The sequence below is a fragment of the Aulonocara stuartgranti genome (assembly GCF_965226115.1).
Source record: "Aulonocara stuartgranti genome assembly, chromosome: 1".
In the NCBI taxonomy this organism is placed as follows: Eukaryota; Metazoa; Chordata; class Actinopteri; order Cichliformes; family Cichlidae; genus Aulonocara; species Aulonocara stuartgranti.
Genome location: NC_138939.1, coordinates 28,046,955 through 28,071,924, shown reverse-complemented (window position 1 = coordinate 28,071,924; position 24,970 = coordinate 28,046,955). Strand labels below are relative to the sequence as shown.

At 40.8% G+C, this 24,970-nt stretch overlaps 2 protein-coding genes across 5 annotated transcripts; both read right to left on the bottom strand.

Annotated features, from left to right (window-relative positions):
• Positions 1–551: 551 nt before the first annotated feature.
• LOC309704385 (long-chain fatty acid transport protein 2-like) lies at positions 552–5,888 on the bottom strand. Of its 4 annotated transcripts, none has more exons than XM_082529514.1 (11): positions 5,491–5,711; positions 4,969–5,285; positions 4,457–4,666; positions 4,187–4,345; positions 3,849–3,973; positions 3,285–3,479; positions 2,378–2,468; positions 2,104–2,302; positions 1,768–1,865; positions 1,405–1,535; positions 552–1,315 (listed from the first exon to the last, which is right to left on the bottom strand). In XM_082529514.1, exons 1-11 carry the CDS (start codon positions 5,517–5,519, stop codon positions 1,142–1,144), a joined length of 1,728 nt encoding a protein of 575 aa, XP_082385640.1. In that variant the 5' UTR covers positions 5,520–5,711; the 3' UTR covers positions 552–1,141. The 4 variants fall into 4 exon arrangements, with proteins under 4 accessions (XP_082385640.1, XP_082385641.1, XP_082385639.1 ...); XM_082529515.1 differs by having other exon boundaries at positions 555–1,315; positions 4,969–5,137; positions 5,491–5,709; XM_082529513.1 differs by adding an exon at positions 5,866–5,888 and having other exon boundaries at positions 557–1,315; positions 4,969–5,665.
• Positions 5,889–11,693: 5,805 nt separating this feature from the next.
• LOC309704383 (long-chain fatty acid transport protein 2-like) lies at positions 11,694–24,723 on the bottom strand. The gene is made up of 10 exons (XM_082529504.1): positions 23,372–24,723; positions 22,451–22,660; positions 22,209–22,367; positions 20,822–20,946; positions 15,462–15,656; positions 15,094–15,184; positions 14,757–14,955; positions 12,691–12,788; positions 12,478–12,608; positions 11,694–12,368 (listed from the first exon to the last, which is right to left on the bottom strand). Exons 1-10 carry the CDS (start codon positions 24,003–24,005, stop codon positions 12,192–12,194), a joined length of 2,019 nt encoding a protein of 672 aa, XP_082385630.1. The 5' UTR covers positions 24,006–24,723; the 3' UTR covers positions 11,694–12,191.
• Between the last annotated feature and the right edge of the window lie 247 nt (positions 24,724–24,970).

The window sequence follows — 24,970 nt, the reverse complement described above, 5'->3', positions numbered from 1 at the left end:
TTTTGTTATTGTTAGAGTGAGTTAAGTTACCTTTAAATCCCAAATGGACCTGAGAAAGGTGATGATGGTGACATTCTAAAGACATTTCTGGAACGTGGTCGGAATGTCTGTCAAAAAACTGCACAAACGCTAATGTCAAGGAAGAACACTGATCAGGTAATTTATACTGGTATTTATTTAAACTACTTAGCACCGTTACAATAAGCTAAAATTGTCTTTACTCCAGTTTTTGCTGCCGCTGCTAATAAGGAATGAGGGATTTCTGTGTATGTTGATTTACTCACTTATGTGGTTGTAAATCCAGCGTGGCAGAGCAGAGAATGAGGCCTCTTTGTCTCCTGCCTTCTCATTGGCTGACCTCCACTCCCGGTCCCTCCGCCCCCAATCCCCTATAACCCCGACCACCCTTCAGTTACAAGTTTTGCAACACATTCCTCGCAAACAGTGTTGCAAAAGTATCAGTCTATCAGTCAACACATTTGTGAATATTTTTTTCTGTAACTACATTTAAAACACATGTGCAGTGTGTAGAGAAGAATATGTACAGGTGGAAATTTCAAAGTACACGTTCACATTTTTTCTACAAATTGTTCCTTTTTATTCTACAACTTCTCATATTTTGCAACAATACTTTCATACATTCCCAGCTTCTGTAACCAGTGGGTGCAGTGTGGTCGGCACCAGCTCTGCTGCCCTCTGAAGGTTTCTCCAGCAGCTCAAAAGCACTTACCCTCCACCTGCAGAAGAGTGAACTGTATGTCTTCCTCTGCCGTAACAAACACAGCCCCCCCTCCTACGCCACTGGAAACTTCCACTGCTCCTAAACTCCTCTGACGAGTCCAAAACCAGCACAAAGTGTACCTCACATCCACACAATAATTCACCTATTGATTGATAAGCAGTTTGCTTCAGCACACAGTCAACCAACACAGTCACCAAATAACAGTGTCGGCGATATGGGATTTACTCATATAAAAATCATTTTAAAAACAAGAAAGTATTTCAGACTAAACAGTTGAAATATAAAAAAATGAAATGCATGCCATTATATGTTTGTATATCCACAATGTAAATGTTGTTTGTCATAAATCAACACTAATGTTTTTGAGACTGACAATAAAAAAATCAGCGCTGAACTCGTTTAAAGCCTGAGTCTTCCTTCTGCAATGCAGTTGAATAACTCCTGAGTCATGGGTATGTAGCCCTTATTGTCTTCCAGGTAAAACAGAGGATCCTTGATGAGAGCAGGGTTAAAACCTTCCTCTGCCAGCTTCACCTTCATCTGCTTAAAGGTGCTCGTCACTACCAATGCATCCTGCCAGAGAAAAATGAAATGGTTACGGGATTATTGCTAAGATGTATGCAGATATATCTTAATGTGATCATTCATTGAACTTTATTTACCTGTATGCGAACGAAGCGTGGTCTTGCGTAGCTGGGCAAGTAGTTTTTGACATGCTGATATAAAGCTTTGCCATCAAAGTCCATATTTTCTTTCAGTTTTAGCGCTGCCATTCCAATTCTTCCCTCATGTCCTATTCAGTGAAGGTCAAAGTAAAAAGAAGAAAAAATACCCTCAGAATCCAGACATTAATCCAAACATTCAGAGTTTTTCCTCAGTATGTCAGAAATATGCGATTAATCTCAGAATTCCAAGAAAAAACTTCTGAATTCTGAGTTTTTTTCTTAGAATTCTGGAAAAAAAAGATGTTTGTAATATTTATGAGACATACATCACAATAATCTTGCTTTTAGTGTCATTATTACCTGGCACCTTCACACCATAGACATTAGCCTCTTCAACAAAGTCAACTGCGAGCAGGTGGTCAGCCACCTCCGTGGTTGCCACATTTTCTCCTTTCCACCTGTAACAGATATAATACCACAATGTCTGTAATTCTGAAATGATATATCTCAAAATGAGGGTTTTACTGCTTTACTTATTTTTTTAAATCTAGCTTCACAGACAGTGTTACATCTATGTCAGTTTTTTATTGCAGAATAAAGTGTTTCATGTCTACTTTAAGGCAAAAACACTCTCTGGTACTCCTTGTCCTGACCTTTCACCCAGATTGTCAAATTCATTTATTATGTTTCACAGACCTGAAAGTGTCTCCAATGCGGTCTTGAAAGAAGAGAAATCCCTCGTCGTCAATCTTTAGAAGGTCGCCACTGTTAAAGTACATGTCGCCCTTCTCGAACACATCTCTTAGCTTCTTCTTGTCTGTCTGCTGCTTGTCCTTGGCATAGCCACTGAAGGGTGTTCTTTTTCCAATCTTTGCCACAAGCAGACCAGTTTCTCCTGCGAGTAAAAGTAACAGCATACGTTTAAATAGCAGCTTAAAAGGCAAGACGGCACTTTAGGAAACAGGCTCACCTCTTGGGACTTCAATACAAAATCCTCTAGAGTCTCTGACTGGCTCCTCTTTTTCTGTGTCAAACCTTATGAGGGCATATTTGCATGCCATCTGAAACAGTTTACAGATACATTGAAGAGAAAAAGGAGTTAGTCATATAATTTGCATATACTATATAGGCTGTATACACCAGCAAACATTTGAAAAAAACAAAAACAAGAAAAGTCATGTGAAAAAGAAATTTCACCCACTCTTCACTTCAAAGATTTTATGCATCAAGACAAAATAAAATATATTAATCTGGTTTGGAATAGGTTTTACAATCAAGTAAATACAACATCAGACGAGTAACAACACACAAGATGTTACATTGTCATTATCTTTTTAACAAAGATTCAGCCAAAATGCGGAAGCAGTGTGTGGAAAAAGGAAGCAGACATTTCTGCAGTTTGCTGGTCTGGAGCACTTAAGTGTTGTGTTAACAGGATGCCATTAGGAAAGACATCAGCAGTGATCTTATAGAAGCAATTTTGGTTGCACATCAGTCTGGGAAGGGTTACAAGGCAACTTCCCAAAAATCGGAAATCCATCATTCTGCAGTAAGAAGATTATTCACAAGTGGCAAAAGATCAAAACAGTTTTCAGTCTTCCCAGGAGTAGACGTTTAAGTAAAATCACCTCAAGCTCAGACTTAATGTTTAGAGCAACTACAGAAAAAAAAAAGTTGGAATGGCCAAGTCAAAATCCAGACCTGAACTTCACTGAAATGATGTGATTGGACCCTAATAGATCAATGCATAAATGAATGCTCCCAAACCTCAACAGCCTAGAATGACGTTGTAAAAAAGAGTGGACTAATTATCTTTAGAATTGAAAGAGGGTGTGCTTTCTTTTTCACATGGTTATATCTCCCAATCTACATCTTACTTTGTAGAGAAAATGTTCTCTGCCCATAGCTCCAATTTTCCCACCATAGTTAATAAAGCCAACATTCCCTTCAGTTGCTCCGTAGCATTCACGGATACAAATGTTCCCAAATCGCTCCAGGAACTCAACCCAGGTGTCTTCCCTTATTCCGTTCCCTACGGCCAGTCGGACCTTATGATCCTTGTCATTGTCTCTCTAAAAGAAGGCCAAAGGAGAGGTGAGAACATAAACAATGACCATAAGAAACAATGCTCCTGACTGAAGCAGGTTGGTAGAAATCATTAAAACAGTTTGAGCTTCTAATGCATATCCCAATATCGTCATTAGTAAATTATGACCTTAAACTCGTCAAAGGAGCTTGCAAAGAAAAGCGTCTGGACTTCTTTAAGTTACTTGAAGACGTTTCACCTCTCATCCGAGAAGCTTCTTCAGTTCTTCTCGGATGAGAGGTGAAACGTCTTCAAGTAACTTAAAGAAGTCCAGACGCTTTTCTTTGCAAGCTCCTTTGACTACGATGACCTGGATGACTGAGAACCTTCACAGACACCTTAAACTTGTGTTTACCTTCGGTGTGTTGCAGAGGTAGCGCATAACCTCGCCTATGTACTGGATGACAGTCACATTGTACTTTCTACAGTCATTCCAAAAGTTGGAGGCAGAGAACTTGCTTCTCAAAACAACAGTGGTGCCTAAAAATGGAAAGATACAGAGTTCAGCAAATATGCCGCTTCATGCTAAGAGTTCAGTGTTGTAAACTCTGCAAGGCGAACTTTAGGACTTCAAAGTACAAACTATAGAAGCGGGTGTAGTTTGAGGTCATGTATATGTTGGTTTAACCTGCAATAAATTCAGGTGAAATCTTGATTTGTGGTTTTATTTTTTGGTAATATTTTATGTGTTACCTTTTTCTATAGCTCCACAAAGTCCCATAAGAAAGCCAGCAGTGTGGTACAGAGGCAGATATATGTAGACAATATCGTCTGAGCGCACACCAGCAAAGGTCAGGGCAAAAGCTGGCATCCATACCCTCTCATGGTTAATCACAGCTGCTTTTGGAAGCCCTATAAGAGCAGATGTAGTACAGTTTTATTGTCATCCTTTTACTCAACCTCTGCATGATAATTGTATGAACATAGATTAGAAGTCAAGGCCAGATAAGCCCTCGAGGTTACCTGTGGTTCCTGATGTGTAGATGTACACCGCAGGACTCTTGATGTTAATGCTGGCCCTGAGCTGACGGGACAGGGGCTCGTCTGACTCCATCTGAATTTTGTCAGAGAAGCTTTCGATGCCGTCCACATGACAGTGCTCACGGAGGATAAACACAAGGATACCCTGCTGCTTCAAAGTGGGCAGCACCTCCTCTATTGCTCCTTGAAGGTCTGAGAGCGAGGGAGGTAAAAAGAAAAGAGGTGCTGATCAGTCATTACAGGGTTACATAAATGTGTGTTTAATAAACAGTCGATCTATTTGATGGTGAAATTAATAAGATATACCCATGCAACTTTAGTGCAGTCCAAACCTCCCAGATTAAAAAAAAATAGTCAGAGATACAAAAAGATCTTTTTAAATGAATTAGACAATATGATCACGTGATATTAAAAAACGAAAGATATGCGCACGTTTAAAGTTAATTTCATTAAAACAAACCCCAACAGCTTACTGCAGTATTTACGCAGCTTACCAGCGCCAGCGATCAGGACTTTGGCTTCACAGCAGGAGAAACAGTGCAGCAGGGATTTGGATCTTATGTTGACGTTGAGGAAGGACGCTGTGCATCCCAGCTTGGACAGTGCGAGCCACATCCATACAAACCACGGCTCGTTGCCCAAGAAGAGGGCTACCGTGTCCCCCTGCTTGAGGTGGGCATGCGTTAACAGAGCCCTGGCCACTTTGTTGCTTTCTCTGTCGGCTTGGCTGTACGTGTAGGAGCTTTCCTCGTAAACTATGAACTTCTTATGCGGATGCTCCGCCACTTTGTCCAGAAAACGATCTAAAATACTGTAAAACTTTTTCTTGATTCTACTCATGCGTATACCGACATAAATGGAAATAAATGTGTATGTTAAATCTTTCAAAAAATAAGGATTCCGGAAGTAAATCAGTAAGGGCAAGACTGCCAACGCGGTGCACAAAATATATGCAAGCATTTTTGTTTTTTAAAAAAGACGAATATGTCAGACCTGCTGCTGGATTCATACATCACCTTTCAACGGACTCCAGCCCTTGGATCATTTCCGTTTACGCCTCCTGAACTTTGAACGAGTTTGAGAGTTCGAGGGGTTAAAATGGGACGACACCCCCCTTTGCCTGCTGTGATTTGTGAGTCTCTTTCTTAACGTTTTTCCTTTTTCTTTCTTTTTTTCTTCTTCTTTTTTTGGCTGGGGAGGAATCACATGAACTCGATGTAGCAGTAGTAAAGTATTTAAAAAAACTGAGGAATAGAATTTTTAAATACATATTTTTCTTAATTTTATATATATATATATATATATATATATATATATATATATATATATATATATATATATATATATAGATAGATAGATAGATAGATAGATAGATAGATATATCAACTGACCTCGGCACACCTGCACCAGGGTAAACCTCCGCCTACCGTAGTCCTGCTTTACATGTGAAAATAGAGCAACAGGACTGCTGAGTCTTTGACTTTATTTATTTTCTGCTGTGTTTTACTTGCATCTATTTGAAAGAGTGAGTGTAAACACAAAAAATATTTTATTTTATGTGCTGGAATGTGCAGAAAATAGGTTTAAATGTTAAACTAATTTATTCAAGTCAGAGAATGTTGCATATAATTAAATTTTTGCTTGATGCATAAAGTTAAAAGATTAAAACTAATAAAACAAGTTAAAAAAAAGAGACTTTTCCATTTGATTACATTTTGTATGAGGGATTATGTAGAAAAAGTAGAATTGGGCTGAAAGATCTATCGCTTTATCACCTCTTCAGGTTGTAAATCGTGTTTTTAAAAAGTAACTAAGTAATTAATTACTTTTGAAAATAAGTAATCAGTAAAGTAATGGGATTACTTTTTTGGGGACGTAATCAGTAATTAGTTACTGATTACTTTTTTCAAGTAACTTGACCAACACTGGTAGCAAGCGAGCTAAGCACAGGGATGCATGTACCGTTTGCACAGTGTGGTGAACGAGGGAAAAAAGGTGGTCAAAGTATTAGAGCAATCCATCTTTAAAACATCTAAATGGGGCAAATTATAATTTTCTTTCAATTTTAAAATAAAAAAGATGCTGTTGATGTCATCCAGGGAAGGACGGACGTTGTTTTGCTGTGCTGTATTTTAATGTGAAGTGTACATATTTATTTTTTATATTGCATGCATTGGTTATATTTTTGTGCAGTGTTTTATTTAGTTTGCATGTTTTAGTTGCCGGCAAATTGTCCTGGAGAGACTCCGCCTTTTCCCCCGTTTTTACTAATTGGACACACCTGAGAGAAAAGAAAAGGTAATTTACAGAGTGCTCAAGGACACATAAGAGGTTTGGAGCCGGTGTTCAACGCAAATGGAACACGGAGAATGCGAGACAGACAGAGGAAAGACACAGACGATCAGAGGGGAGAGCGAGAGACGATCAGAGAGTAGAGATGATCAGATGGAGCAGACGACCAGCGACTGGAAAGGGGAAACGATCAGAGGAAAAAAGGCAGATGACCAGCGACTAGAGACGCGTAGCGGCAGTCTGGTGGCAATAACGACAAGAGCCAGCTCGTGCACTGCGGGAGAACAGAAGCAGTGAGACCGCGGTGCCGATTGCAGTTTGAGGAAGCGGCGGGCGGAGTTGAGAGCTCTGCCCACCCGGGTAAGTCTTTGACTTATCCTTTTTATAGAGTAAACTGCCAAAGGAATGGTGACTGCCGCCCCCTCCCTTTCTTCAGTGCACCAGGACGTGGAATGCGGGGAGGAAGGCGAGGACTCCGCTGGGTTTCCCTCTTTTAATACTACGCTGGACCTCTTAGTTTTCTGTGACTTTTAGGCCGTGGTGGATTCCACTGGACTTTTAATGTTGTGTGTTATTGATTTTTATTGTGTCTTCCCTTGGCCAAGGTTGTTTTAATTCATTTTATATTTTTAACTATTTAAATATAATAAATTATATTTTTAATTCTACAGTTTTTGTATCGTGTGCTTTTCCCTCGGCGGCTCCACTGCTCTGCCCGCTTTGAGGAAGGTTTCCTTCCTTTTAAAAAACACAAACCATCTTGGAAGCATAATCAGCCTTTCCGCTCCGTTACATTATCATTTCAAATAATAATTTTATAGGATGATATCAAGCATTTTAAGGAGATAGTGTTCTTCACAAACTAGCTGGTGTTATCTGTTAATAAGCCAATAAAATGCATTATCAAAATAACCCTATGACTTTCAAACTGGGGCAGCACGGTGGCACGGTGGTTAGCACTGTTGCCGCACAGCAAGAAGGTCCTGAGTTCAATTCCACCATCAGGCCGGGGTCTTTCTGTGTGGAGTTTGCATGTTCTCCCCGTGTTTGCGTGGGTTCTCTCCGGCTACTCCGGCTTCCTCCCACCGTCCAAAGGCATGCAGCTTGTGGGGATAGGTTAATTGATTAATCCAAATTGTCACTAGGTGTGAATGTGAGTGTGAATGGTTGTCTGTCCCTGTGTGTTAGCCCTGCAACAGACTGGCGACCTGTCCAGGGTGTACCCTGCCTTTCGCCCTATGACAGCTGGGATAGGCTCCAGCGCCCCCCGCGACCCTGAAAAGGATAAGCGGAAGCGAGCGGATGGATGGATGGACTTTCAAACTGTTAGAATTCACTTTTTACTTAACATGTTTTATTTCATAGTAGTGGAGAAGTCCAGTGATATCTGATCAGGTCACAGTCTTACAAATTGCTCTCCGATGCATCCATCGGAGTATGAGTGTGTGTGTGTGAATGCTACTTAGAAAGCGCTTAGAACAATGTGCTTGTGTGACTGGGTGTGAATGCACAAGTTGTGTAAAGCGCTTTGAGTGCTCAGAAGAGTAGAAAAGCGACCAGTCCAGTCCATCTGCCCACCCCTATCTACCATTAGGCTGTGGTTGTGATTCCCAGTCAGATCGTACAGTTCACTATGATGGTAGATTTGCTCCATCTGTGCCTTTGTATTTCTTCAGTATTCTCACTGTTTTTGATTTCACTACAGCACACAGACACACACCATGTTCACTCACCTGAAGGGTTTACCAGTTCAGCCTCATGGCTCTTCCAGGTCCCAGCCGGTATTGTGCCTAAACACCTCAGCCTTACAATTATCTGCAGAACTCAGTACCAACTGAAAGTTCAATGGCCTGGTCATTCTTCACCTAGTCTGCACACCAGCATATTCCCTCTCCGGATGTAAGATGAGTCCATCTCCGTGAACAAACTAACACTGTGTTGCCTTTTCCGAGATTCTCAGTTCCTCTCAGCACTTTCTAAATAAACACTTGCATCTCACACACTGTTGCCTGAGTGTGCTTTCTGGGTTTAGAAAACGAGTAAACATGATATTGTCAGGGAACTCCCGAGTTCCTGAAAACATTGGTTCTATTCTAATGGCGCTCCACCAAATGCAAACTTCCACCCATGATTCAAATGGAATACCAAGTTGATGCATAAACAATAGGGATTTTTGAAACCTGGGCCAGGTATAGAACGTGTAAAGTGTAAACATCGGAAAACATGCTTATGTGCACTGTTATTTAACAATATCTGTTAATTACTGGTCAATCTAATGGCTTTACAGGGAATGCTACTGTCGTAACTCAAAGAAAGGTGTCAGGAAGGCTCCTTGTCTGAACCATGTTACTTTTAGTGTGTGTGGCAGATGTTGGATAACACCTTTGTCAGTATGAAGCCTGTAAAACTCTCGATGACTCTGGCTCGGATCAAAGTAATCAGATTGTCAGATTATAAATGTGACCTTGAGCTTCAGCACAGTGTCCATGAGAACCCATTAGGTGATTAATGTGAGCAAGTTTGGTTAAATTTTGACCACTAGTTGTGATATTTGTGATTCTTGTGAACTACAAATGGACAGACAGTTAGATGCCTCACCACAGCTCGTTTTGCTGGATGAGCTGAAAGTGTAACACCCCTTTCAACACTTTCAAGCTCGGGACTATCTGATCTCCATGAGTTGCACTCCAGTGCTTCCAAAAGTAACATGAACAGTGGAATAATTATGGTCTTGTTTTTCTGCAATTTTCACACTTGGCAAAGACAGGTAGGTCAAGTGGGTTTTGTCCAGTGGCTGCCAAATAATGAGCTGAAAACATTAACAGAGGATTTACATCAAAGATTCCTGTGCGGCTCTCCAGCCACCTTCCTTTAACACAACCAACTGATCATAAAAACATAAAAGCAGATAAGGCAGAAAAAACATTACACAACAGTTACACAGTAATAAAGCATTGGCTGCTTTTTCACCCATCCTGTCCTTGAAAATGGTACTTCTCCATTTTCAGAAAAAATGTGCAGAAATGCATGTATGTGTATAGACAACCTCCCTCCTTCCCTCCCCCACATTTAGTCTGGTGCTGATTTTCATGATTTGGTAAACCCAAGCCACATTTTGTGGCTGAACGTGAGGATAACCCAGGATCTGTGGTTCCCACACAGTCAGGAAAGGGAGTAAATTCTAGATGTTGAAGTTAATTTACTGACTGCTGATTTGCTACTCTGTTTCAACCACACTGAGGAGTGAAGCTCAGGCAGTGTTTGTCTCCACCTAGTGACTGTTCCACGTCACATGTCACCAGAGGTGTGGACTCGAGTCACATGACTTGGACTCGAGTCAGACTCGAGTCATTAATTTTATGACTTTAGACTTGACTTGAAAAAATGTTCTAAGACTTGTGACTTGACTTGGACTTTTACACCAATGACTTGGGACTTGAATTGGACTTGAACCGGTTTACTTGAAAAGACTTGATATTTTACCCCAAATATAAAATTTAACATGCATATTATATAGAGATTGAAAATGTGACGTCATTCACGGGTAGAACCGCAAAGGATTCTGGGAACTCGTGGCAAGCGGTACTAGCGCACGCAGGCTTTCAATTAAAATCAGTTATACAGCCATAAAAAGAAACACAAAAATGTCAAGAAGCTGTTGTATTATTAACTGCAATAGCCGGTCGAATGACAGCCACGGGAAGCCGACGAGTAAAGAGATCGGTTGTTATCGGATTACGTCGTTGAAGAGAAATTGTTCGAGCCATGTTTCCAAAGTAACAAAGAGGCGACTGGATTGCAGCCATTCAAAGACCAAATATAACGTCCCAGAACACTCCAGCTCACAGGTTAGTCTGCTCCAAGCATTTACACGAAGGTCAGTCTGCTGTTGTAGTTAATGCGTCATTTTTCTTAACATAATTGGTGATATAGGTTACAAGCAAGTCTGGCGCTGAACAGAAATTGTCGTGCTATGCTCCTTTATTTATTGTGCATAAATAGTGAATTGTCCTGACACAATATTGCGTTTCGCTTCTGTTATTATGGTACATTGACAAAAACATATACTTTTATTCACAGGATAAAACAGGTTTTTTGTATCACTAATTGCCCAGTACGATTACAGCATACAATATTATTGTCACTGCTACATTTCTGTGATGGGTACCAGAAATTATTTCCACTACTACCCATCCCACTACTACCCACTACTACTACTACCCATCCGTCGGTAAACTGTACCTGGGCTTGTTGCAGTGACCTGAAGTTACTAAACTTCATGATCGTATGCGCTCACTCCAAGAACCGTATGATTATAAATATGCATATAAATATGCTACGATGAGATAGCTGACTTCATCCAACTAGCAAATGTTGTCCAGGCTACGTTGGTGATACAGTTTTTTTTAATGTGTATGATATTTTTGTCATGCGATTTTAAAGCTGGTCCTACAAGCGCATCCAAGAATAACATGCAGCTTATCTCAGAACTGTCGGTGAAAATTATTCTTGGAGCTAGGTTTAATTGAGCTGCATTTTAAAGAGGTGCAATTTCACAATTTGTGTATATTTTCTAAGTTCACTATTTTGTCATGTGTTGAGAAAAACACAGATTTTAAAATTACATGGTCTAATATTTACATTTAGCATAACTGCAACATTATTTTTTCGTTTTTTTTTTTTTTAAAGACTGGAAAGGACTTGAAATTCAAAGTTTCAGACTTGTGACTTGACTTGGACTTTTACACCAGTGACTTGAGACTCGACTCTGACTTGCCTGACATTACTTGAGACTTGACTTGAGACTTGAGGATAAAGACTTGAGACTTACTTGAGACTTGCAAAACAATGACTTGGTCCCACCTCTGCATGTCACATCTGAAATTTTTGTAGTGAGCAAAATCAGAGCAAGCACAAGCACGAAAACTGCTTCTGGCTTAACTTTAATTCTGAAGAAAGCAACGCACATTTACAGTTACTGACACATTATTATAAAATGCATTAATATCATTCCCCTTAATATATAATTTTGTAAGTATTAAATGATCATGAGGTACTCATCACTTGAAGAAAAGCAAATAATTCTTGTGAAGTACATAAAAAATAAGTATGAAATAAAGTATGTAAACTACACCGTCTATCCATAGTGTTTCTTCACCACAATTGTCGTACCATAACACATGAACACAACACTGAAAAAAAGTACATGCATAAACAGAAGTCAGCGTGCGAGTAAATACACATTTATAGTGTGACAAACCCCGCCCCTTGTACACAGAGTCCCACGTGCTGCCTTAAAAAATGTGATTTAACCAACTAGAGCATTATTGAAAAGTGTGTGTTTCTTCCCTGAGCTGGAAGTTAATTCATTAAAAATACCAATTACCCAAAAAGCTTGCACATCTGGTGAAAACTGAGAGCCCGCTCATAGTTTCGTGCTTCCTGATATGATGGCATGATAGATCTGAGCTGTCAGTGGTACGTAGCTCTTGGCATTATCATCAAGGATGTAAAGAGGGTCCTGGATACGTCCTGGATCAAATCCCATCTCCACTAATTTTACCTTCATCTGTTTGAAAGTCCCAGTTACTTCCACAGTGCTCTACACAGAAAGAAATCATCAATATTGGATCAATGATTACTCTGTTTCTTTTCAAAAATTAAAATATGCCTGGTGTTTCATCCTAAACTGAAACAGAAAATGAAATTACCTGCATCCTTATAAAGCGAGGACGTGCATATGAGGGCAGGCAGCTGACCACATGGTTGTATATTTTACGTCCGTCAAACTGGACTTCTTTCTTCAGAGTGACAGCTGCCATCCCTATCCGCCCCTCATGGCCTACATAGCAAAACAAAGGTGGTGATGATATTCTTATAGAAATCATGGTGAGCTGAAAAAATACAGAGAAAGTAACAATCACCTGGCACTTGGACTCCGTAAACGTTGGCTTCTTTGAGACAATCACAGATCGTCAAGATGTCAGACACCTCGGTCGTGGCAACATTCTCACCTTTCCACCTGTGGGCTCACACAAGTTGCAACTTCATGTCTATTGCAGGGCTCTTTATACCAGAGGCGAAACTAAAATGTGCAAGTTCATCCATGTAGAAAAAAAAGTCCTGACAAGTATTGTGAACAAACCTTCTCAACAAGTAAATGTCCTATAAAACAATTACTGTACCAATTGTAAATCTGCTGTCAACACAAAACTGCTGTATTACTGTTAACGGTCGGGTTGTGTAATTAAAATAAACACAAAAAAAAGAAATCTAGTTTGAAAAGAGTGCTGTGTAAGAATCATGGGTTGTGTTTTCACAGCAAAAGGCTGATTATAAAACACGTAACCAGGATAATAAATTGTTTCGTTTCAACTTTTTTCCTTTTTAAATAAACATCATTTGCAGCATTCATATTCATATATACTGTGGGGGGAAATAATTAATCGATGCCATGCTGAATTTGTAAGTTTGCTCTATTACAAAAAAAACATCAGTCTCTAATCTTTAATGTTAGTTTGAGCTTCATGTAGAGAGACAAAATGTAAACAAAAAAGCAACAAAAAAAAAAACACATTACATAATAGTTAGAAATTGATTTGAACATCATTGAGTGAACACACTGATTCTATCAATTCCACATACGCCTGATCTCAACTCGTTCTATGTGTGTGAGCACACTAGCCCAGAGAATCTAATTCTTCCATTTAAACCTGTCCACCACCATGAGCAAAACCAAAGAACTGTTAAATGACATCTTGGACAAGGACATCATTCAGACCTGCACAGAGCTGGTATGGGCTACAAGACCATTAGCAAGACGCTTGGTGAGAAGGTGACAACTGCTGCTGCAATTATTCAGAAATGGAAGAAACATGAAATGATCATCTGTCGTCCTTGATTTGCAGCACCATGCAAGATTATGCCTTGTGGGATGAGGACGGTCCTGAGAAAGGTGGAGGATTAGTCCAAAACTGCACAGGAGGAGCTTCTTAATGATCTGAAGACATCTGGGAACACAGTCACACACTGCACCATAATAGACTGACATCCTACAGTGCCCGCTCAAGAAGGCACATGTACAGGACCATTTTAAGTTTTCCAGTAAACAATGACTAAATGACTAGGAGAAGGCTTGGGTGAATGTTCTGTGAGCCGATAAAACCAATATTGAACTCTTTGGCATGAACTTGACCAGTTATGTTTGACGGAAGAGAAACACTGAATCTGAGCCAAAGAACACCATCCCCACAGTCAAGCAGGGAAGGTGGATACATTATGCTTTAGGACAGTTTTGCTGCTAACTTCACCACACTGAAGGGCAAATGTACAGGGCCATGTGCCACAAAATCTAGATCTCATCATCCATGAAACATCTCACTGTAGGTTGGCAACTAGGGTTACTCCACCAAATACTAAAGCCCAATTTAGACTTTTGCAGGAAAAGTACATCGTAATTTATGACGTAATCAGAAACCCTACAAGCTGAAGACTGCAGGTGCACGCCAGGTTACATGGAAGGTTATGGCATTATGACGTAGACTACGTGCTGAAGCATAACTCAGGCATAAGGCATGCTTTGCTTGGGGATGAAATACTTATTCACTTAATGACATGAAAATCAATTTTTACCTTTTTTTTTTTTCCCTAAATAGTTGCCTGGTATTCTGGTTTCTCCATTAAAATGAAAATACCATGAAAAAATTGAGACTCTTCTATTTCTCTTTTTTTTTCTTCTTTTAAACGAGCCAACTTAACAAATTTAGCAAAGAATCAAATAATTATTTCACTCACTGTGTCTAATAAAGCCCGTTAGAATTAAGCATTTTATGCTTTTAGCAGTGGAAAGTCAGCCACCTCTTCAGGTTTCATCCATTTGTTGAAGTCTCATTTGTAATTAAATAATAAGGCTAATGCTTCAGCATGAACCTGAAAATTAGTTCTGTAAACAAAAATAATTTTCCAAATGAAATCATGGTGGGTTCAGTACCTGAATGTGTCACCTACTCGATCCTGGAAGTAAATAAAGTTATCTTTGTCGATCCTCATCAGGTCTCCCGTGTTGAAATAAAGATCGCCCTTCTTGAGAACATTGTGAAGTCTCTTCCGCTCAGTTTGTTCTTCATTCTGCGCGTAGCCAGAAAATGGGGCCAAGTTTGTAATCTTTGACACCAGCAGTCCTGGTTCACCTTTAAAAAAAGAAAAGTGAAGAAGATGCACGTAACTTGCAGAGAGTTTGTGTCTGCTGGGACAGAGTCCAGGCTCCATTGCGGATGAATTAATGGATGGATGTGCCATTCGAAAGAAGAACTGCAGTTATTCTTTACCTTTGCGCGACTCAATGCAGAGGCCGTTAGCATCTCGTACTGGCTCATCTCGCTCTGTGTCATACTTAACAAGGGTATAAGGGAACAGCTTCTACAGGACGAACATGATAATATGTGTTCAATACAATATTAAACCAACATAAAAAGTACTATCTACGCACATAATATCTCTTTTTGCAATAAAGAAAATACTTTCAATAGTTCATAAAATCAAGATAATTTATAACACGTGCTAATCTGTCAGGTTTGCTTGCACACTTTTCAAAGATTAATTATTTTAATAGACAATCTGTTAAATATTTAGTAAATCTGAAAACGTTCCATACATATAACATTAAAGAATGATTGCTGTTGGGATTTTTTTTTACCTGATGAAAAAAGTGGACTCGTCCAATAGCTCCAATTTTCCCCACGTAGTTCAAAAATCCCACATTTCCTTCAGTGGAGGCGTAAAACTCTCGAATCTGAATGTTCCCAAAGCGGTTAAGAAACTCTTTCCATATCTCTGCCCTGATGCCGTTGCCAATGGCCAGTCTTACTTTGTGGTCCTTGTCATTGTCTTTCTGTAGTTTGAAATAAGAAATAAAGAATGTGAGTCTTTTTGCAAGCACAGTAGAAATACATAGTGTCCAATTCAAGAAAACATCCAAAATACAAGAAGCTATCCATGAGCTTAGTTAATTTGTTTTTAAAGTTGCCATTTTGGATAATAATAATGGATTGGATTTCTATAGCGCTTTTCAAGGCACCCAAAGCGCTTTACAATGCCACTATTCATTCACTCTCACATTCACACATTGGTGGAGGCAGCTACGGTTGTAGCCACAGCTGCCCTGGGGCAGACTGACAGAAGTGAGTCTGCCATATCGCGCCATCAGCCCCTCTGGCCAACACCAGTAGGCTGTAGGTGAAGTGTCTTGCCCAAGGACACAACGACCAGGACAGAGAGCCCCCTGAGCCACGGTCGCCCCCCACGGGTAAGATAACAACTAGCCGAGAAATGTGTGTATCCATGGGCACTCAGCAAATCGCCATCTTTGATGATCTTTCGCCCTTAATACAAAAAGATAAATACACCATGTATGTATCAACCACAGAGCAGCACTAGTACCAGCTCACTCTAAAACAAAAGAAACTAATCAAAAACATTTTTAAGGGCTTTTAGAATAGAAATGAAGACTGCACACTTTATGAGCACACTGATGTCTTGTATTAAAAAGACATCAGACATCTAATAAGCCCTTTAATTCCTAATCTCTAAGTATGTGAGAATCCGACTCACAACAAAAAAATTTCAGTTGGATTCAACAGTACTCGGCACTTTAAGTACTGTACATGTAATTTCTAAGAAATATCATTTGCTGAAATAAAATTGACCCTTAAATTAGATACAAGAAGATTCGGTATGCAAAGTTACTTGATATGGCCGTCTTAAGTAAAGGCCAGCATCTATTCCTAGAGGTGACCAGATAAAGACAAACCACCTCATCGGGCTCGTGCAGGGTCACGCAGTAAAATGAGACTGTGCCTCATGTGATGCAACTGGATACTCTGAATGGCATACACGACTGTTTACAGTAGATCTAAATAAATACAAATACATATTGAAAATATCAGAAACACATGCAGTTAGTGGTGATATTTTAAACAACAGCTTGATTCTTGTTCTGCAGTTCAGAACCCCGCAAATACTGGCGCAGAAACCTGGAACCCGATAGTTGAGATTTAACGATTTCTATTTTGGTAAGCCAGCTGTGCTGAGCTTTGGGAATGTACAGATTTGGAAAGTTATCTCTGACTGGATAGGCCTCAGCAGCAACTTGCTGCAACTAGTTCCCAGTATTCTGCCTCTGCAGCTGTCTTGAAGAGCAAGTTTTACAGTATCTGAGAGAGACGAGGCGTGGTGCCCGTAAGCATCCCAGCCAGCGACTCCTGCGAGTTTATTTGAGCTGCAGACGCTAGAATGATTGCAAATGTGACTTTCAGCAGCAGATATTGAAGTTATTGCATCAAATATAAATGTTAAAAGCAGGTACAGTCCAGATAAATGCTGTCCAAGATAATATTACTTTAAAGGCCTTATCTATTCACGTTTCAACACCCCTGAGTACGAAGAAGTCCACCTTAAATCCCTCATAAGGTTTCAGTTAAGAAGCCGAGTTCTGCCACTTTCAGCGATCACATTATCAAAACAGTGCTGCGGAGGCTTTTCTACAACACGGGAGAAACTGGAATACAGTACTATGCAAAAGTCTCGAGCTACCCCTCATTTTTGTATAGTTTGTTTGGACGTTGGCTGCTTTTTCTACTTATTTTCAGGCCAGTCCTCATACCTGACCATTTTCTCTTTTTTTCCTTTTGTTTGTTTTTCTTTTGGTTTTTTTGTTGACATAGGAATCATTCAAGCATAAAAGGACACCTAGCACGAGGGATGAAGCAGTATCATCTCTACACAGAGTAGACAAAACAACCTAACTAATAACTTCTAACTTTAGGTACTTTGTTACTCGCAGTCTGTCAAAAAAACAAACAAAAACAAAACACAGTTTGTTCCCATTTATTTAGTTGAACCAAAACGGGATTCCCAAAGAGCTATTAGCTAAAATCTTGGCATATCTGAGGATGGTGTGCAGTGTGTTCTTAAAAAAAAAATCTGAGGGAACTGGACAAATGAAGGTCAACAGAACTATCTGAAAATGATGCCCATGAGAAACAAGAAAGAAAATCCACCAAAAAACCTAACATGGGACCTACCTGTCAAAAGTTTGGACACGCCTTCTCATTTAATGTTTTTTCTTTATTTTTACTACTTTCTACATTGTAGCTACTTAATGAGGACATCAAATATATGAAGGAAGATATATGGAATTATATAGCAAAGAAATAATTGATACATAACTCTAAATATGTCTTATATTTTAGATTCCCTCTGCTTTGATGACAGCAGTGCAAACCCTTTGGCCTCCTCTCAATGAGCTTCATGATGTAGTCACCTGAAATGGTTTTCACTTCACAGGTGATTTGTGGAATTTCTTGCCTTCTTAATGGACCATCAGTTGTGTTCTGCAGAAGTCGGGTTAGTACACAGCTGACAGCCCCATTTGACAACTGTTAGAATTCATATTATGGCAAGAACCAATCAGCAAAGTAAAGAGATACGACTGTCCATCAATACTTTGTAGAATTGAAGGTCAGTCAGTTTGGAAAATTGCTAAAACTCTGAATGTGCCCCCAAGTGCAGTCACAAAAGCCATCAAGCACTATGATGAAACTGGCTCACATGAGGACCGCCCCAGGAAATGAAGACCAAGAGTCACCTCTGCTGCTGAAGATAAAATCATTAGAGTCACCAGACTCAGAAATTGCAAGTTAACAGCACCTCATCTCTACATCAACTGTTCAGAGGAGACTGTGCGAATCAGGCCTTTATGGTCAAATAGCTGCTAAGAAACCATTACTAAGGAAAAGAAACAAGCAGAAGAGATTTGTTTGGGCCAAGAAACACAAGTAATGGACATTAGACCAGTGGAAATCTGTGCTTTGGTCTGATGAGTCCAAATTTGAGATCTTTGGTTCCACCTGCCGTGTCTTTGTGCAACACAGAAAAGGTGAACGGATGGTGTCTACATGTATGGTTTCCACCGTGGAGCATGGACGAGGAGGTGTGATGGTGTGGGGGTGCTTTGCTGGTGACACTGAAGTTGAAGGCACACTGAACCAGCATGGCTACCACAGCATCCTGCAGCAACATGCCATCTCATCTGGTTTGTGTTTAGTTGGACCATCGTTTATTTTCAACAGAACAATGACCCCAAACACACCTTCAGGCTCTGTAAGGGCTATTTGACCAAGAAGGAGAGTGATGGAGTGCTGCACCAGATGGTCTGGCCTCCAGTCACGGAGATGGTTTGGAATGAGACAACATGGACCGCAGAGTGAAATGCAAAAGGGCCAACAAGAGCGTCTCTGGGAACTCCTTGACTTTTCATTTCAGGTGACTACCTCATGAAGCTCATCGAGAGAATGACAAAAGTGTGCAAAGCAGTAATCAAAGCAAAGGGTGGCTATTTTGAAGAATCTAAAATATAAAACATGTTCTGAGTTATTTCACTTTTTTTTGTTTACTACATAATTCCAGATGTTTTCATTGATCGTTTTGATGCCTTCAGTGACAATCTACAATGTAAATAGTCATGAAAATAAAGAAAAAACATTACATGAAAAGGTGTGTCCAAACTTTTGACTGGTAGTGTACATCTGACCTTTCAGTTGATCCATCTACTGTTTAATGAAGCCTGACCGGGGCAGGGATAGCTCAGGGCAGGGATAGCTCAGTAGGTAGAGTGGTAGCCCCATGATCGGAAGGTCGGGGGTTCGACTCCACTGAACGGCTACCCTGAGGTACCCCTGAGCAAGGTACCGTCCCTACACACTGCTCCCCGGGCGCTGCACTGGCGGCTGCCCACTGCTTCACTGGGTGAATGGGTTAAATGCAGAGGAACTATTTCCCTATGGGGACTAACACGCACACTTTACACTTTACACTTTTGACCAGAAAGGTCTCAGAGTAAAGGTGCCTGTCAAGAAGCCATTCTTAAGGAAGGTCAAAAGGGGGAAAATTACAAAAGAATTAGACTGAAAATCAGTGGTGACAAGTCTTAATGGAGTGATGAATCCAAATTTTATATTATATATAATCTGTGTGGAGAGGTACACCTATTCATCCATCCATCCATCTTCATCCGCTTTATCCGGGGCCGGGTCGCGGGGGCAGCAGCCTAAGCAAAGAGGCCCAGACCTCCCGCTCCCCAGCCACCTCCTCCAGCTTATCCGGGGGAACACCAAGGCGTTCCCAGACCAGCCGAAAGATATAATCTCTCCAGCGTGTCCTGGGTCTGCCCCAGGGCCTCCTCCCGGTGGGACATGCCTGGAAAACCTCACCCAGGAGGCGCCCAGGGGGCATCCTTGTCAGATGCCCGAACTACCTCAGCTGGCTCCTTTCGATGTGGAGCAGCAGCTGCTCTACTCTGAGCCCCTCCCGGATGGCCGAACTTCTCACCCTATCTCTAAGGGAGAGGCCAGCCACCCTTCGGAGGAAGCTCATTTCTGCCGCTTGTATCCGCGATCTCGTTCTTTCGGTCACTACCCACAGCTCGTGGCCATAGGTGAGGGTAGGGACGTAGATCGACCGGTAAATCGAGAGCTTCGCTTTTACACTCAGCTCCCTCTTCACCACGACGGACCGGAGCAGCGTCTGCATTACTGCAGTTGCAGCCCCAATCCGTCTGTCGATCTCCGGCTCCCTTCTCCCATCACTCGCGAACAAGACCCCGAGATACTCCTCCACTTGGGGCAGGAACTCATCCCCGACCCGGAGTGGGCACTCCACCCTTTTCCAGCTGAGAACCATGGCCTCAGATTTGGAGGTGCTGATCCTCATTCCCGCTGCTTCACACTCGGCTGCGAACCCTTCCAGTGCGAGCTGGAGGCCCTCACCCGATGAAGCCAACAGAAAATCATCACCGCAAAAATCAGAAATACACCTATTCAGCAGCACCTAATCATTTTGGTGGCTTGAGACTTTTGCACAGGAAGAAAACAAAAACGATCACAAGGACTCTGTCTGTGTCCTAGTTACACAATACTGTAAGTCTTCAAAATGCTTTGACTGCAAACGCACGGTTACATTCTAACTGTTACAAGTGGGCGCCTATTAGAATCATTTTACCTTTGGTGCACAACAGAGGTAACGCATCACCTCTCCAATGTACTGGATAACAGTCACGTTGTGTTTCCTGCAGTCATCCCAGAACTGAGAGGCAGAAAACTTCCTCTTCAGAATTATAGTTGATCCTTCAAGACAGAAATTTACATTATTACACTTGAATAAATAAATGCATGCATATGCAAATTCATCTAGAAATGAGAGGCAATTAAGTCATTATGGAAATAGTGACTCCATCTAATCCAATAGGATTAAATTCAGTGCCGCATAACTGCGTGTGCTAAATAACAAAACAGTGACTGCCCGGGGCAGTGCTGAATCTTTACTAATAAGTGTGCAACGTGGCTGCTTAGTCAAACATATAAGAGCTTTGTGAACTTTAGCCTATTTAGGAAAAAAAGCTGTTTCATAGGATCTGTTCAGATTACAGGTTCACAGTGACAAAAGACTCTTTCACTTGGATTCTACCAGGGTAACAGGAAAGAGAGATGGCGCAGGGAGATCACTTCTATTTCAGTAGAAATTAGTTCACTTATACTTTTATATATATATATTTTTTTTTGCTGTGTACTCTCAGCTCACGTGAGGAGCTTTCATGGATCTGCATGATCTTCAGGGAGCGCAGTCAGTGTCTACTTGTGGTTCAAGAGAAATCAACTGCTTGTGATGATGCATTTGTTTTAGCTAATCCATTTGGGATTTGGGTGGTTTATTTAGCTTTACAGCACAAGTAAGAGAATGTTCTTAATCACTTAATCCATGGATTAAAACTATAAAATCATCAGACATGGAGACAAAGATTCTACTGTGTGTCAGTACTTTATGGCAGCAATGTGAACCTGAATCTGACGAAAAACTGTCCATTACATTTATGCACTAAGTTTGTGTGAAGGCCTACTCTAATTATAGATGAATCCAATCATTTTTGTACAATAAAACCAGGTTTTGCTTCATTTTTCTTGATTTTAACATACAAAATGCCTTACCTGCAACCAGTTTTCTTGCAAACCAATGTGGATTGTTGGACTTGTTTGCATTAAAAACTACTGGCTTACATCTGGAGCCCAAATGCAGTCCACTTCATGGACTCACGGTCGTACAGGGGTGCAGCCCTTAGTGCAGATTCAATTTCTCTTGCTGTGCTCCAGTTTGAATTTGAATGCACAACAGCTTTTTTACTATATCTTTCTTCCCCTGACAGCATAGGAATTTCCTGAGGTCAATAATAGAAGTGACGTTAACCTCTGTACATAGCAGATGTCTCTGTTGTTTGACAAACTCTGAAATGTATGTAACTAAACAGCGCTTGTTATCTCAGTAGAGGATGAACCCAGCTCTCACAAAGTCTTATTTTTAACTTTAACTCACAGCTACTGCTCAGTCACCTCACCTGTCTCAATCGTGCCAATGAACCCAACAACAAATCCAGCTGTGTGATACAGAGGAAGGTTGAGATAGAAGACATCACTAGATACCACCCCGTTTGATGACAACACAGCCAGAGCTGTTAAGATGCGGTTCTGGTTGACCACAGCTGCCTTAGGAAGACCTACAGAAACACAACAAGCCGCAAAATTCTGAAACTGAACGACACTTTTAATGGGATCAACAGGACAAAGTCCTGCCACGTACCTGTGGTTCCAGAAGTGTAAATATAAACTGCAGGACTTTTGAATGTGATGTGTGACCTGAAGGATCGAGGGATGGGGTCATCCGATGCCTTCTCGACTTCATCAGAGAAGCTCTGGATTCCAGGCGTGTCACTGTTTTTGGACATCAGGAGGACAGTGACACCCTGCTCTATCAGGGAGGGCAGCACGTCTTCCACGGCCTCCTTTAGTTCTGGAAAGGCACATAAAGCACATTCATAAGGCAAAGCAGGACAAACAAAGCAGTGTCGTGCAATAATGCAAACTTTGGTATCGATCTGATTCCAAGCAAACACAGGGCCAGTAATCCTGATACCAATACTGATATCAACTTTTAATTTAGCAAATTTTGAACAAATTTCAATGGTTCTAATTTTCACAATAATAAGTTAACACAACAAAACAGACCTTTCAGCTTTCCACGTGTTTTGAAACTGGGGGTTTTTTTAGCCCTGGACTGTAAACATGCCTGTCTCTAAAGCATTTCAAGTCAGCTTCTGTTTAAAAGTGCTGTAGGTTACAAATAAAATAGCCAGGTTTTACAGCACATTGGATGTATATTTTTCTTCATTTCACATAATTCAGGGCTGAAGTGGATAGAAACAAAGCATCAATCCTATTGCACTAGTATCAATCAGAGACCAATATCAGCGTTGGTATCAGTACTATTAATATATGAATTGATCTCACCTCTACTGCAAAGCCTTGTTGGAGGCAAGGAAAACCAAGCCAACTCCACAAGTTCAAAGTTACAGCTAGGTTTAATCAAAATCTGTACTGAATACCTAATTATGTGGATCAAAAGATAAAAGGTTGGTTTACACTATTTGAGCTTCTGAAAAAGCAGAAATAAAAAAAACAACAACAACAAAAACAGCTTTGAAGCAAGCACATGGAGGCATACCTGCGGCTGCTATCAACACTTTCGCCTTGCAGCAATTAAAGCAGTGCAACAAAGACTTGGTGCGGATGTTATGATTGAGGAGAGCTACAGGGGAGCCCAGTTTAGCCAAAGCCAGCCAGGTAAACAAGAAGGTGGGTTCGTTCCCCATAAAAAGCGCGACGGTGTCGCCACCTTTATACCCAGCGTGAGACTGTAGCGCGTTTGCAATTTTGTTACTCCTCTTATCTGTGCAAGCGTATGTGTAGCTTTCATTTTCAAACACTATGAACGTGTTGTCAGGATGCGCCTCGGTCTGCTCCAAAAAACGGTCCAAAACAAAGAAGAGAGGTCTCCTTCTGCGCCTCGCTACAAACTTTACCAAAATACGCACTAGATCCCCGAAATACACGATGTCCATCCAGACATAGGGGGAAAAGGTTTTGAGTACAAACGGTATGATGAGCAGACTTGCTAAAATGATTGAAATATAGATTTCCATCGTGACCTCTCTCTCTCTTTTTAAAGCTTGGACAGAAAAATGTGAAGCCCTGCTGCAAAATGGGGAGTGTTGCAGATGAGGGTTTTGCTGAGTGGGGCGGAGCGTTTGTTTCAAAGAATGCGAAGATTCATAAGAAAAACAAGTACTTGGAATCATGTCAGTGAGAGCGGCAGCAGCAGCTACTGTAAGAGACGCCAATGAAACGCGCGAAGTAGGACGTGCTCTCTAGATTGTAGCTGACAGACAACTGACAGCAACTTTTGGAGAATAACAAAGTCTTATGGGCGTTTCTAACGAGGCATGTGAGGGGTGAAGTGGGTACGTGCTACACAACATAACATCTTGTTTGAGCGGATGGTGTTCACTGGGTAGATGTCAAGTTTAAGGTTTGTATCCTGACTGAAGCTTCATCATTAGTCAAGGAGTCAAATAAAGTTATACCACTTGTTTATATAGCCTTCAGTTTGGTGGTTAAACTCGAGTTATCAATGAAGGCTTAAGCGCCATCCATGGAGTCACATGATGAATGTACGCCCACCAGCAAATATCTAATCAGCCAATCACGTGGCTGCAATTCAGTGCATTTAGGCATATAGACAGCTGAAGTTCAAGCTCAGAATCAGCATAGTGAAGAAAAGTAATGTGTCATGATTGTTGGTGTCAAATAGGCTGATCTGAGTATTTCAGAAGTTGCCGATTTACTGAGATTTCCCCATGCAACTCTCTATAGGGATTACACCAATAGTTCAAAAAAGATGAACTACATAATGAGTTCTCTGGCCCAAAATACCTTACCCTTGTCAAAGGTCAGACAAAACTTTCCAGACTGCTTCATGCTGATCGTAAGGCAACAGGAAATCAAACAAACTCTTATTACAACCAAAGTACGCAGAATAATACATCTGAATGCACAACACATTGAATCTTGAAGCAGATGGGTTACAGCAGCAGAAGCCAGCAGAGACTGGAGTGATGTTCCCTGGTCCGATGAGTGCTGCTGCAGTCAATCTGTAGGATCAGAATTTAGATTAAATGAAATAAAAGCATGGATCTTGCCTGTATCAACAGTTCAGGCTGGTGGTGTTATGGTATGGGATATGTATCATGGATGTGTAGCTGAC

Coding starts and splice junctions, on each gene's coding strand:
- LOC309704385 (XM_082529513.1), bottom strand. CDS start 5,434: ATGCTTGCATATATTTTGTGCACCGCGTTGGCAGTCTTGCCCTTACTG. Junction 4,346..4,456: donor CTACACATCAGGAACCACAG/GTAACCTCGAGG, acceptor CTGCTCTTATAG/GGCTTCCAAAAGCAGCTGTG. Junction 1,316..1,404: donor CACGCTTCGTTCGCATACAG/GTAAATAAAGTT, acceptor TTTCTCTGGCAG/GATGCATTGGTAGTGACGAG.
- LOC309704383 (XM_082529504.1), bottom strand. CDS start 24,005: ATGATTCCAAGTACTTGTTTTTCTTATGAATCTTCGCATTCTTTGAAA. Junction 14,956..15,093: donor CTGCATTGAGTCGCGCAAAG/GTAAAGAATAAC, acceptor CTTTTTTTAAAG/GTGAACCAGGACTGCTGGTG. Junction 12,789..14,756: donor CGAGTAGGTGACACATTCAG/GTACTGAACCCA, acceptor GTGAGCCCACAG/GTGGAAAGGTGAGAATGTTG.